This window comes from Lytechinus variegatus, chromosome 11 (genome assembly GCF_018143015.1).
Source record: "Lytechinus variegatus isolate NC3 chromosome 11, Lvar_3.0, whole genome shotgun sequence".
Lineage (NCBI taxonomy): Eukaryota > Metazoa > Echinodermata > Echinoidea > Temnopleuroida > Toxopneustidae > Lytechinus > Lytechinus variegatus.
In genome coordinates, this window is record NC_054750.1 from 24,655,921 (window position 1) to 24,671,129 (window position 15,209).

Here is a 15,209-nt window from a genome sequence, read left to right on the forward strand (position 1 = left end):
AACAGCAACACCAAGGCCAACACCGGACTGAAAATCACCCAATGTGATTTTTATTTCCTCATGTCACCCGAAATGGGAATTGGAGAAAGCCATAAGCTTACATTTACAATCACAACAATAATTTGAATATTTGCAGTTTTATATGCAGATTTTACACTAATTCAGTTACAATTGTTAGATATATGAAGAAAAAATAAAAAATGAAAATGAATGAATTGACAAAAAGGTAGCCATTTTACAAAAATTACACCGAATACTATCGCAAGGTCCGTAAATTTTAGTGTACATTTGGCATAAACTAACTTACATATTAAATTTATAAAAAAAATATTTTAAAAAGTAAACAAATTATTTAAACAGACATCGCATACTATAAAATCCTGCTGTCATAATTATGAATGTTGCATTTACTATGATAGAATTATGAACAAACCGAATATGCCTGTCTATGCTTTAAACTAAACTAAATCATTATATTCTACACGATTTTGGAACATTCGAACGAATAATGATATCCATCACCAATTGTCCTTGAATTACAAGTTGTACAACCACGATCTGATCTATTTATGTATATAAAACGGGAAGTCGATGATTTCCATGCCTAAACTTTGTTAAGGTAGTTTTATATGGGTCTGGTAGCTTTAAGTAGGAGTGTGCTATAGACCAATTTCACAACGTGAGAGGGCAGCAGACTGGTCGCCATGCTGCGGTGGGCGAATCAACTTTTATACAGTGCGTATCAAAAAAAAGTTTACACTTAGAAAAAATCCTGTAAAATTATATATTTGTAATATCCTGACGATTTTTCCACATTTTAGCATTGGTACAGATCCATTTAAGCAAATGACGATATAACTGTCGAAAAATATTTCCGCTTGAGCAAGCACCACTTACTTTTGAAAAGTTGGTGAAAAATGATTTGCGCAGAACTTAGAAATAGTTATGCAAATAAAAGTAGACCTTAATCATGAAGAACACGTGGAAATTAGTTAGTAAAATTGATTTGAAGATATCTTTTACCTTTTTAAACTTGTTTCCTTGCCCAAACACTTTTAAGAGTGCATTGCGCCCCACCCCACTCCCCAACACACCGAGTCCATCGTGACGATATTTGCTTTACACTGAGCTGTGATTTACATGAAATGGCTTAGGATTGATTTTCATTTTGTTAATCATTGCCAAGCTTGGGAAAAGTGTGGAGAAACAAGTATTAAATGAAAAATCAAATGTAAACCAACTTTAAATGATAAAAACTTGGTGAAAAATGCTGGAGATGTCTGATACAAACTTTTGTTCAGATTCAGTTATGTCCTCAGATCCAGCTGGCACAAAAAGGGTAAAGGTTGTGCTTACTAAGTGTTGAAATTTCAAATTTGGGCGGCAAAATTGTTACAAAATGCTTGAATGTATCCGTTTTATGTCAATTGACTAAAAGTGCTAGGGAAATTTATGAGAAATGCTTCGCAGGGTAAGTTTGATTTCGCCCTTTCCCCTTGACACAGCGTAAAAACAAGCATTTCTGCGCAAACAGATTTCTGCCAGCTTTACAAAAATATATGTGAAAAAATTACCCACATGTTGTATATTTGTTAATTCCCATGGCTTTTTCAAAGTGTAAACTTTTTTTTGATACGCACTGTAGTACACAAGTCAATAGGGTATTTGGTACATTCGTTCGATTTTTTTTTATTTTGGACCAATTGAGCAGATTTCTTGTAAGATTCACAATGAGCATTAATCGGAGAAGTTCAGGTCGCAGCTGTGCTGTGTTCAATTGCCACAACAATTGGAGAAAGCTTCAGGATTGGAAGCAAAGTGAATGTGAAATTCACTCGCCTTGGACTCATGAAGCCTGTTTGTGTGTGAAGCCGTACTCCCTGCATAGGTTTCCAGGCCGTGATGAAGGAATGCGTCGCCAGTGGATAAAAAACATCAACTCCTGCTGGAATGGTAACTACCATGGCAAAAGTGAGAATTCTGCTTCCTGATTGGCTTTTATAATAAAAGTTGCCATTCCAGCAAGAGTTGCTATCATAACTTTTTTTATGAAATGGGCATTCTCACTGTTACCATGGTAGTTAACATTCCAGCAGGAGTTGCTATCATAACAACTTTTTATGAAACAGGGCCCTGGCCCTCTCTTCCCCTTCCTCCTTTCTCCTTCCTCTCTGTTTTATTCTCTTGCCTTGCCCCCTCCTTTTGGATACTTATAGGCATGCATAAAATGTGGTGGTGGTGGGGTTTTTTTGTGGGGGGGGGGGGGAAGGAGGGGGATTTATTTGATCATGCTTAGATGGAAATATCAGTCCCTCTCTCTCTCTCTCTCTATCTCACACTATCCCTCTCTCTCTCTCCCTCTCACTATCCCCTTCTCTGTATTACACTATCCCTCTCTCTCCCTCTCTCACACACTCTCTCGCTAGCCCCCCCCCCTCTATCTCTCTCTCACTACCCCCCCCCCCCTTTCTCACTATTCCCCTCTCACTATCCCCCTCCTCTCACACATACTCTCCCCCCCTCTCTCCTCTCTCATCCTCTCTCTCACTCTGTCGTTCACTCTCCCGCTACTCTAACACAATTTACTAGCAACAAGAAGTGAGCTCCCTGATGAAAACCAACAGCGATTCTTAATTGGTCATCATCAACTCACTTTTACTGACAAAACTAAGGGGAAAAAGTAGCCAAAGTGCAAAAATTCATCATACCTTCATCGGTCAGATATGGCCATTGTCTTACATCGTCTACCCAGGTGTCCATGCTTTATTTTATTGATTTATGATGAAGTTAATGACACAATATCAGAGCTTATCTGTAATCTTTCATTGAATTTGTACACAGAGCCAATCGCGGTCAGCGCACTTGCCCACCGCAGCAATGGCGTCGCCGATAGAGGGCCAAATACATAAACCGGCCGTGAAATTGGTCTATATATAGATTTTTTTTTTTTTTACTGTGGCAACATATTTTTTTTATTTCTTTTACCCTATCTCAACATGAAATGACAATATTTTTGTCTCGGGTCCGAGAAAAAAGTGTGCCGGGCCAAAATCCAAAATGGCCGCCAACCCCCCCCCCCAAAAAAAAAAAAAAATCACAGTTTTGCCCACAACATCTTTATTTGGTGGTCCTTTTCAATGGTTTTAGTGTATATTTAAATGTTTTTGGCCACCATGCCATATTGCAAGTCATGTATATAGACCTAATATAAACTATATTGTCATAGAAGTGAGCTCCTGCCTGAGGTTTATTAAATTGTAACTTGTGAATTACATTGCTTGTCAGATGATGTAACCCGATGATAAACATAAATTGCACAAAAACAAAATTTTCATGTACGTCCATCACATTTTTAGCCATATCTTCTCTATCTAATTCTCACCCTATGTTTATTGGTTCAGGTAATTACCATGGTAACGCTGATCAACGGCCAATCAGAATCAAGGATTCCATGCAAGTTACCAATGGATGGCAAAATTACCATAATGGTAACAGAATAGCCACAGTGTAAATGCCATAATGCTGGGTTGACTATAATCCACTGTTAATGATATTTTCCTCTTTTCGCCCCATGAATGAGCATATTTGGCAAAACATGTCTTCGATTTCTGATACAAAACATACAGGACCTTCAATTTATGAGGCATCTAATTCAAGAGCTCATTTCTATGACACTATAGTTTATATTAGGCTAGTAACCAAACCTTGTCATGGTGGTCAATGCATGGACATACATGTTCATGTATGCAGTGCACTATGTACAATTGACATAGCCCCTATGGATAGATAACATTTTTTTTTTCATTTAATAAGTTATATTTCGCAAATATCCGTAAAATCCAGAGTAGAGGAATAAGAGCAATATAGCTATATGAAACTACTTGCTAATGTATAACTCGTATCGTCCAATATCAAAAACCACAAGACGGTGAAACCTAATATTTGGCTGAAAAAGGAGTCTAAAAATTGGTAAATTTAGGTAAAATCACCTTTTAACTATAATGGTTTTCAAGTACTAATTTTAGGTAAAACAAATTACCTGCTCCCAAAACATATAAAGACACCAAAACCAGAGAAAAGGACCACCAAATAAAGAAGTTGTGGCCAAAACTGTGAGGGGGGGGGGGGGGGGGTTGCGGCCATTTTGGCTCGGCACACTTTTTTTCTCGGACCCGAGACAACAAATATTGCCATTTCATGTTGATATACATTACAAGGAATAAATAAAAACTGTTGCCATATTAAAATGACAAAAAAGGTTTTTTTGACCCATTTATAGCCCATTCCTACTTTAAGACATATAATTCTAATGATTATTTTTTTAAATGCGATAATTAATACAAATGGGTCTCTCATGTATCGTTTCCCGCCATCTGTGTAAAAGTGTATCGATGAAATTCAACGTGATATTCATTTTTTAACGAATTCTTATCCAATTTGCCAAATTCATACTACAAGCTCGACATCCCAAGCACGCCAAGAGAATCATTACTTTTTTTTTATTTTGAGAATCCATGGTGAAGAATAACCGACATCTTCATGTAAATCGCGTCGACGATTTTCCTAGTGAAGATGGTGGCGCGTACAAATCCGTCCAACATCCGGGCTTACATCGCCGGCCGGGAATCGTGCTCCTGTCCGCGCGTTTCCGTTTTACACCCTGGCGAAGGCATTTTCCGGAAAAGTAGCCAAAAAGCGACTAGTGAAGAGTCTACGTCTACGTTTGTTTACATTATCAGCTGCGCGCGATCCAAAGTCCGCACCGAAGTTATCCGCAGAACATACCGTACTTGCAAATGCAGCTGAGCTTATACTTTCCAGGTTCAATACGAATGTTTGCCTTGATCATTTGCCTTGCCGATTTGCTGATGTCTGTCTTTCTCTCTATCTGTCTATATCTATCTCTCAAATTCTATCTCTATCTTTCTATTTAACTGCAGTATCTATCTATCTAATAATCTTCTATGTTTCTCTCATTCTTTATCTAACATCTATCTATCTCAAATTCTCTATCTCTCTCTATCTATCCATCCATCTGTCTGTCTTTCTCTATTTCTCTCTCTGTACCTACCTATGTAACTGCAGTATCTATCTGTTAATTTGTCGCTCTACTCTCATTCTTGATCTATCTGACATCTATCTACCTCTCAAATTCTCTATCTATCTCTCTATCCATCTATCTATCCATCTGTCTGTCTTTCTCTATTTCTCTCTATCTATTTATCTATTTTTAACTAGAGTATCTATCTATCTGTTAATTTGTTAATAATCTTCTCTGTCTCTCTCATTCTTTAATTATCTATTTAATATCTCTATCTATCTATCTGTCTGTCTTTCTCTAATTTCTCTCTATCTGTATATCTATGTATCTATCTATCTGTTAATTTGTCTATCTTCTCTGTCTCTCTCATTCTTTATCTTTCTATCTATCTAACATCTATCTATCTGTCTCTCAAATTCTCTATCTCTCTCCTTCTCTAGCATCTGTCTGTCTTTTTTCTCTCTTTCTCTTTGTCCGTCCATATTTCTATCTACAACATCTCTCTCTATCTATCTATCCTCCTCTCTCTCTTTCTCTCTCTCCCCCTCTCCCTCTATGGCTGCGTTTATGCGACCTCAAGCCAGAATCATGATTTGAATCATGATTCTAATCATGATTCAAAACACAAACATGAATCACAATATCACAGAATCAGCGTTTAGACGACCTTCATTCCACTGCTGTTTCTCCTCAGATTCGGGCTAATCCAGTGCGCATCACTAGTGCGCAGTTTGCATCCAGAATTCAGTCTACACCTCATTTTGTTTACTTCTATCATATAGGGTCCATATGCTTCTATTCATCTTGTTAGTTTATCCAAAATGGTGTTTGGAAGTGAATTTCAGATCCAATTTAATATTGATACTGTGTACAACAACAACTGAGATCATTGTCTGTCCAGTTAATTCATTTACTAGAACTTGAAGTTGAAGACATCACCAAATAATGAAAAGTAGTGGACGATGCGATGACCAACACAGAACTTGAACATGACAAGAAATGCATGCATAGTACATAATCATGTACATACAGTGAGCATATAGAGCGCCTTGGGCTTGGCAAGAGTCAAACCGATAGTAGCCGGACACAGTGAGGTCATAGAATCATGATTCAAATCACGATATCGTTTATTCGAACATTTTCGTACGTGATTTCCAAACGCCCCTTTTTTCGTGTTTCATGTTGGTGATTCTAATCATGATTATATAAACGCAATCGTGATTCTGCAGAATCATGATTTGAATCATGATTCAGATCATGATTCTAGGGTAAAAAAGTGGCGGATAAACGTATCCTATATATCGACCTCTCTGTCTCTCCCCCTCTCTCTGGCTGCGTTTATGCGACCTCAACCCAGAATCATGATTTGAATCATGATTTGAATCATAATTCAAAACAGCAACATGAATCACGATCCGACAGAATCAGCGTTTATACGACCATCTTTCTAACGCTGTTTCTCCCTGAATTCGGGCCGATCCAGTGCGCATCACAGTGCGCAGTTTGACCCAGGAAGTATAGGTCAACATTTTCGCGCGTGTTTCTAACTTCAAGTCGGCTGCTAGATTTTTGCTGCCGCCCAAGCTAACGCGCGATCGTTTGTGCAACGTTTACTCGGCTTCCGAAAAATAAATCTTTTACTTCCAGAATTCCGTGTATTGTACCTCGTATTGTTTTTGTTTACTTGTATTAAATCTTGTCGGTTCATCGAAAATGGTGTTCGGTAGCCGTAGTACTGGGCACGAATTCTGTTAATTTTGTCTCGACAGGCGGTGCCACATCTCCGTAGAAATCCCTCCCTCGCAAGCGCCGCCGGTAAGGGATGCTTTTGCTTCAGGCCAAAGCACAAGCAGAGCCCTGGGTTCGTCGTCAGTCCAATTTGTGCCTTTGGAACTTGAAGATATGATTGATGAAAACAATGAAATATACAAATGACGCTACAGTACAACCCCGGGGGTACAATACACAGAATGATAATTCCTAAATGCACGTGACAATTGGCATATACCGGTACACTGGCAATACTGCTACACGAAAATTAACCTGCACGAAACACAGCGCGCGCCTTTGAGTCGAACCCGGAAGAAGCACGACACAATGACGTCATAGAATCATGATTCAAATCACGATATCGTTTATACGACCTTTTTCGTTCGTGATTCTACAGAAACGTCTTTCCAAACGCCCCTTTTTCCGTGTTTCATGTTTGTGATTTGAAAGACGTTTATTTCCACTTTCGACTAAACGCAATCGTGATTCTGCAGAATCGTGATTTGAATCATGATTCTAATCATGATTCTAGGGTAAAAAAGTGTCGAATAAACGCATCCTCTATCTATCAATCCATCTCTCCCTCTTTCTCTCTCTATCTATCCACCTCTCTCTCTCTCTATTTCTATCTATCTATCTATCTGTCTGTCTATCTTGTCTCTATCTATTTATCAGTCTTCTATATCTATCTTTCGGCAGCTTCTAAGTGTATCAATCCATCAAACTTCAATTTGTCTTTCCATTATAAGTATCTGTTTATTTTGATTTTGTCTGTCATTCTATTCATTTAGTTAATAATTTATTTTTAGAAAAAAAAACTATCATAAACAACGCGACTGCAAAAGCATGTTCGGATTTCACTCCTGACTGCCGCTCTCTCTGTACATGAAGTGCCGAGGAACTCTGTGTGCTCTGATCAGTAACTGTGCAAATTGCATGCGGTGGTGGACTCGCCTGTGTCGCACGCTGCATGCAACCAGCGACGTGTGTAGACTCTTCACTAGTCGCTTTTTGGCTACTTTTCCGGAAAATGCCTTCGCCAGGGTGTAAAACGGAATCGCGCCTCCTGTCCCGGCTAGTCTCCGGCGGAAAAAAATATGGGGATGATAATTTCCTTCAAGTGGTTGACAGGGGGCGATTGCCCTTTGGGTTATTGTTATAGAACCCCATGGTCTCTTATTTATTTGACCTTTCACCTCTCGATGATATTTGATCTGACGATATCCTGATCATAATTTTACATACACCACGGACTATCGGGATGACCCTGTCACAGCACACTCTAGATCTTTGTCTGCATGCTCTGGTAAGAACAGATTTTAAGTCTTTTCGGATAAATTAAAATGATGGTATTGGTGATTTTGAGGGTACAAGTGGCAAAATTGACTATGGGCGGGTAAATAGGGTCATTAAAACTCAAATTTTTTAAATTAGCGCAATTTTTTCCCCAGATATAAAGCTTGTCAATCCTTTTCGACCGAAATATCCGAGTATGGCCCCTATCTCTTAGACTATTTTCATATTTTTCCTACATGTATTATATTCTCGGCCTTATGGTTATTGTAAAAAAAAAAAAGATAATTTTCATCTATTTTTCCCATTAAGTAATTGCTATTTATGCAATGTAGTAATTATTTTATTTTTGTCTTTTTAAAGATTATACAGATATAATTTTGCATGAAGGAGAATCGTTTGGTATAAACGTAGCTAATGATGCACGCAGATCATATAATACTACAATACTTCGTACGAATTCAACGTTGGGATTCCGAGTGCATTTTGGCTTCTACTACGATGTTTGGTATGGGGCTCGTATTGCAGTTGGCACTCTTAACAACTCAAGTCCAATCTACCAATTGTCCTTCAGCAGTAGCTACTACTATTCATATTATGATTATGGCTTGTATGTGACAACAAACGAAATATGGATTGCCATCATTGGTGGAGATTATCCGAATTATGGATTTACGGAAATCATTTTCACTTCGGTTGACGTATCAGGTATGCAGTTTATAAGTGTAGAATTGTAATGATAAATGATAATATATACATCACGCCGGGATCTGGGGGTTGAAAATTCAATCGCACTCCGTAGAATCACCCCCCAACAAAAAAAGGGGGGGGGGAAAAAAATAGGGAGAAATATAAAGAACCTAAGTGGGAGAAAAAGAAGGATAATGGTATAATTATATTATATTGACTGGCCTTCAGGGGAAATGAAATATATTGCCCACAAAAGAACCATATTGGCCCGAGTCTGACGAGGGCAATATGGTTCTTTTAAGGAAAATATATTTGATGTTTCCTGAAAGAAAACCCAGTGAATGTGTTTATTATCATCCAAATCAGACATCCAGAGCAAAAATCATGAAAATTTAGATATTTCTTTCAAGAGTAGGTATCTGCTGTGCCATGTTTATATCACGGGACATGTTCTGCACTATACCATTATATTACGTAATTGTAATTATTTGAGCGCGTCCCTAGGGATGCATATCCAGCGCACGAATCCACTACTGTGTTTATCATGACGTATGTTGTTGCTGCGCGAAACACTTTGGTCCGTATTCTGATAGCCTAGTTTTACTTAACCCTAGTCTAAGGGGGTGTTGCAAGAAAATATTTGCCATCAATTGCAAATATTCTGTTGCCATTTTACAACTGATAGATCACCATTAGCTGTAGCAAATCAGATTAAACTTCTTGTTTCAAGGAACAAATTAGCAGTCAATCACTAATTTGCAATTAACTGCAAGACGTATGATTGATTTAGGGACCAAAAATTGACTTGCAATTGATCGCAAGTTTCTTGCAACACCCCATAAGTGTGGTAATAAGCCGCCATTTTTAATCCTAGGTTTAAGTTTCGTATTCTGATAGCAAGGTTTAACTTAATCCTGGTCTCAGTGTAGTAATAAATCCTCAAAAATTTAGACTCGCGCAGAGGGTAGTTTAAGCCTGGTTTAAATCAGACAAATCATGGCCAGCAATTTTTTATATAGAATTTATGCCTATCTTGCATTTTGAGCTACTTTAGTTTTTAACCGATTCTCCTGAGATTTGGAACACACAGTCTTAAGGTAAGGAGGTGAAAGAAACATTTTTTCCTTTTTCGGAAATTTTGTTTCCATGGTAACGGTATATTAAGAACAAAATATTAAAGTTTAAAATAATTCATCAGTTTACTACCGATTCTCATGAATGTTAGATGACACATTGGTTTTGGGGTAAAGATGTGCAAAACACATTTTTGCATGTGTCGGAAATTATGTTGCCACGGTAACGGTTTATCAAGGCAAAAATTATGTAAAAATGTTGCAGTTACAACTACTTCCTTAGTTTTTAACCAATTCTCGTGAAATTTGGCACAGACATTAGTTTTGATTTGAAAATATGCAAAACATACTTTTTGTCCGTATCAAAAATCGTGTTGCCATGGTAACAGCATATCAAATAACACAATTAGGTTAAAACCATGTGGTTTAAACTTCTTCCTCAGTTTCTAACCAATTCTCATGAAATGTGGGACAGACATTAGTGTTGAGATGAAGATGTGCAAGACAATTTTTTTTTCTGCATCAGGAATTATGATGCCAGTGTAACAATTAAATGAAATGAGATTAAAATCTTGTGGTTTGAATGCCTTCATATGTTTTCAACCAATTCTCATGATATTTGGCACAGACATTAGTCTTGATGTATAGGTCTGCAAGACATATGTTTGCTCTTTGCAGCTGTAATGGTTGCTCTTTGCCAATACCGCCTTCCATATTTTCTTCACCTTTTTTCATTTATTTTTTTCCTATCTCTTTCCGTTTCTCTCTTTCGTTGGTCCTTTCTCCGACCAAAAGTGAATATTAGGCATTGTTTTCATTGAAAAGAGAGCAACGTCCGAGGTAATAAAAAAATGCTCGTTTATCCTAGTATCATGCATTCAAATAGATGTAAATAGTATATGAATTATTGAAAAAAATTAAGTATGTGAGAGAGAGCTTACACTAATGTGGTGCTTGTATGTTTATCAATGGCCGACCTGGCTGGCTTACCTTTACAAAATTTAGCTAGACCTTTAGAAAGTAATAATTTTATTGCTTTTAATTTCTCTCAAATCAGACTTGTATACCTGCCCGGGAAACCCCCATATCGGATTTCCTCAAAGCAAGCTGTGTGATGGAAGGTATGATTGCAGCAACTATGAAGATGAATTGTCATGCAGTAAGTCCAGAGGATTTATCATGTTTATGTTGCATTTTCTTAATTTATCTTTTGTTCAATTTTCTCTTGTATCTTATAAATTTCGAGAAATTAGCAGATAGGGGCAGGATGTAAAATTCATGTTAACTTGCTTACGTTCTACCTTATCGAAATTGATGTTTTGTGTTATTGTTTTCTTAATTCACAAGTAAAATACGACGGGAAACGCACAGGAGTACAATACTCACCAGTTTACTAATATTTCTCCCATTTTTTACTATTATTTTTGTGCTCTAAAATGAAATGTCAAATGAACCTGATATGATAGCGAATCATCAACTAATATAATGACAATAAAATGGCACTTCTACTTATTATTCTGTTGAAATTAGACCAATCTTCAGTACTTATAAACGGCGATCCGTTTTACTTCAGTGTCTTCGAATATCAACGATTTTACAGAGATTGGCTCTTCGAAACGAACACCGGAAATGGCTTTCGTGTTGGATTATCGTATTACGTGGATTACTGTAATTACGAATACTATGGACATAAGTTCACCGTTATTATTGGGACAGGGAAAGATTCATCCAACCAGGGGTCAGTTTTTCAAACATTCACTATCAACGATAATCATTGGTCGTACTATTGGAGATATGAGGAGTTGCATGTTGCGAGCCAAGATATATGGATTGTTTTGATTGGTCCACAGTTTGTTGAACATTATTACTGCGACAGTCTGTATTTAGACATAACTGCCGTTAACATGTCCGGTAAGTATTCAATGACATGAATCAGGATAAGTGTATCATTTTGCTTTGGTACCATATCAGTTACGGATGATTTTCTATCTTTTTTTTGGGGGGGGGGGTAGGCCTCAGCCGAATAAATCCTGCTGAATAAGTCGCCCACTCATGCTTAGCTAATATGCAATCGAAATAACTATGACCAATTCGTACTCTTTACACGCTTGATGCCAAGGGTAATTGAAAGCCGAGAGCTAGTCATCTTCCAATAATTTTAAACTTTTGATCCAAATACAAAATTAAATTTGGTGAAATAAAATATTTACTGAATTTTCGCCGTGATATGACACGTCTGGCGGCTGATCGCAATTCCTCATTATTTTTTTTTTACATTGATTGTACAATATATGCCTTTAACTTGGGCCATCGATGGGCCTGTCGTCTGAGCGTGAATACTCCCGAGTGGGCAGCTGGATAAATAAATCAAACATGGATGCTAATACAAATGAACTGGGCCCGAATTGGACTCTCGATATAATCATTAATGCCGACATTTTTTTGAATATTGTTTACCATTGACGATTTCAAAGCTTGTCCAATAGGTTTGCTATATAGCACCGACTGATGTTGAAATATTGATTTAATCCATATGGATTGAAATGCGGATTCAATCCGTGGATTCATTCCATTGATAACAAACGCAATCATATATACAATGTATCACGATACGAAAACCGAGGCTCTTATTATTTGAAGGCAATTCCTTTCAAGTGACAAAACCAGTGGCAGTGCGCAGATTTATCCCTCGGGGACGCATACATTTTTTAAAAGAATCTTGAAATCGAGGGTGCGAAGCAATAGAGTTTGTCTTGATTTTGCATTTTAAAGTGACATTTAAAAAAAAATTGTCGATACTTTAGGTGACTTTTCTTAAATTTTCGTGAAATAATATGTGAGTATTCAAAATTATCAACTGCCCTCACTATACGACTATGCAAACATTCGGGAAGATAGTCGTATCAATGAAAATATAATACACATAGATGCGCATCAAAACATATTTAAGCTTGACAAAGGTTCTTGGTTATTGGTTTCCCATGAGGTCGAAATCCAAATCACAATAAAAAATACTCTAGAATTTTGATTTATTTAAAATCAAACAAAATATACCCAATAATAAATCACATCTCCATTTATATTTTTTTCAAAAATGAAGATTTGGTGAGGATCGGAATATTTAAGAACACAGATTTGATCGAAATCATTATTGGAAGAATTGTGAGATCATGTAAATTTCATTTTTGACTATGTTTTTATTTCACTGAAGCATAACTAGGCCCGGGAAGGGACAAACATATTCATTGTTTACTTTTGATAATTCATCACCATGTCAATTATGAAGGAAATAATTTTTTTTACATGTAGGATGGATACCATGCAAGGATTCAAGAACAAGTGTGCCTCCAGATTACGAATGTAACGGACGGTACGAATGCGACGATTACGGAGATGAAACATCATGTGGTAAGTGATTACTACTACAGTCACATTTACCCTACGATGGCCGTATGGCGAGTCGAAAACAGCAGTTTTAATGTTTGTGCCAGCTACATGTAGACGGTTTGATTTAAAAAAAACGGCTCCTCCTCTCGAGTCGCCGCCTACGGCCACCGTAAGGGAAGTGTGACTGAGGTATACAAAACTGTCTCGGTGTAAAAATGGCAGAGGTAAAAATGGCAAAGGTAAAAATGGCAGAGGTAAAAATGGCAGAGGTAAAAATGGCAAAGGTAAAAATGGCAGAGGTAAAAATGGCAGAGGTAAAAATGGCAGAGGTAAAAATGGCAGAGGTAAAAATGGCAGAGGTAAAAATGGCAGAGGTAAAAATGGCAGAGGTAAAAATGGCAAAGGTAAAAATGGCAGAGGTAAAAATGGCAGAGGTAAAAATGTCAAAGGTAAAAATGGCAGAGGTAAAAATGGCAGAGGTAAAAATGGCAGAGGTAATAATGGCAGAGGTAAAAATGGCAGAGGTAAAAATGGCAGAGGTAAAAATGGCAGAGGTCATAATGGTATACATTGCAGGTAAAAAGAGTTTTAAACCCCCATGAAAAAAAATCAAAAAGCCCCCGCATGTAAGCCCTACATAGATTAAAGTGATTGGTTAACATTGGTTTGACTTTTAAAAAATATGATATAGAAGGTCACACTTGTCACTTTACAAAAATGAAGCCCACAAAAATTGTGTTCGAAAATAATTATTTAGTGCTTCAAAAAATTTAAATATAAAGTGACCGGAAACACAATCTTAATTTCATCCCGTACACTTATGTGTACTATTTAGGTGTCTATAAGACGCCTATTTACAAAATCAGTTTGCCTTGTAGTTTTAGCTTTTCATTCTCAATAATGGTTGTTTTCAGGGTTTATTAGTTCTAATACATGCACTTGTACACATGTTTCATCTTGGTTTGAGAATTTTTTAAATCGGCTGTTCACAAAGTTAAACAATACCTTTAACTAAGTAAGGTTCTAAGAAAATAAAAATTGCGATCAAGAGTGTGCTTCAAATTCGAATACACCGATTTGACATAAGAAGGCCGTCCATGAGAGTCCAGAAAAAATAAGATATTCTAGCCAAAAGATTATCAATTTGGTGCAGACGATCTATCTATGATTTTAAGAATGTCACCCTTTCCATTATTTTTATTTTCTTAGAACCTTTCTTAGTTAAAGGTATTGTTTAACTTTGTGAGCAGCCGATTTAAAAAATTCTCAAACCAAGATGAAACATGTGTACAAGTGCATGTATTAGAACTAATAAACCCTTAAAACAACCATTATTGAGAATGAAAAGCTAAAACTACAAGGCAAACCCTGATTTTGTAAATAGGTGTCTGATAGACGCCTAAATAATACACACAAGTGTATGGGATGAAATTAAGATGGTGTTTCCGGTCACTTTATATTTCAATTTTTTAAGCACTAAATAATTATTTTTAATCGCAATTTTTTCTGGGCTTCACTTTTGTAACATATCACAGACACAGGCGACAAGTGTGACCTTCTAGCTCAGATTTTTAAAAAGTCAAACCAATGTGAACCAATCACTTTAATTCATTACAGGGGACGTTCAACCTCAGTTAAAAGTCATTGTAGAATAGCAGAAAAAATAAAATGATATTGTGATGGTTTAGGAAATCAATCAAAGATTAAAAAGCTATACTTTTATAATTCAATGATGACGTCATTTGCGAGCAGCTTTCCCATATTTGGTGTATAGAAAATATTAATGAAATGTAATTTTCTATAGAAAAGAAATCAAATGTTTTTTTATCTTCAGTATATATCAAGAGACAAGTCATTTCACTGACGCTCCTGAAATATTTTTTTAAAAACAATTATGGACCATTTTTAGTGCATAAAATGTCATGGGGCAGCTTCCCATATGACGTCAAACCCTT

The 15,209-nt window shown here is 36.8% G+C and overlaps 1 protein-coding gene across 1 annotated transcript in view; it reads left to right on the top strand.

The window, feature by feature from the left end:
* Positions 1–15,209, top strand: part of LOC121423798 — a 65,140-nt gene that overhangs the window by 7,175 nt on the left and 42,756 nt on the right. Inside the window, exons 4-7 of the mRNA XM_041619284.1 lie at positions 8,468–8,812; positions 10,925–11,026; positions 11,398–11,778; positions 13,177–13,275. Of these exons, the coding sequence (XP_041475218.1) occupies positions 8,468–8,812; positions 10,925–11,026; positions 11,398–11,778; positions 13,177–13,275 (927 nt within the window). The remainder of the gene's footprint in view (positions 1–8,467; positions 8,813–10,924; positions 11,027–11,397; positions 11,779–13,176; positions 13,276–15,209) is intronic.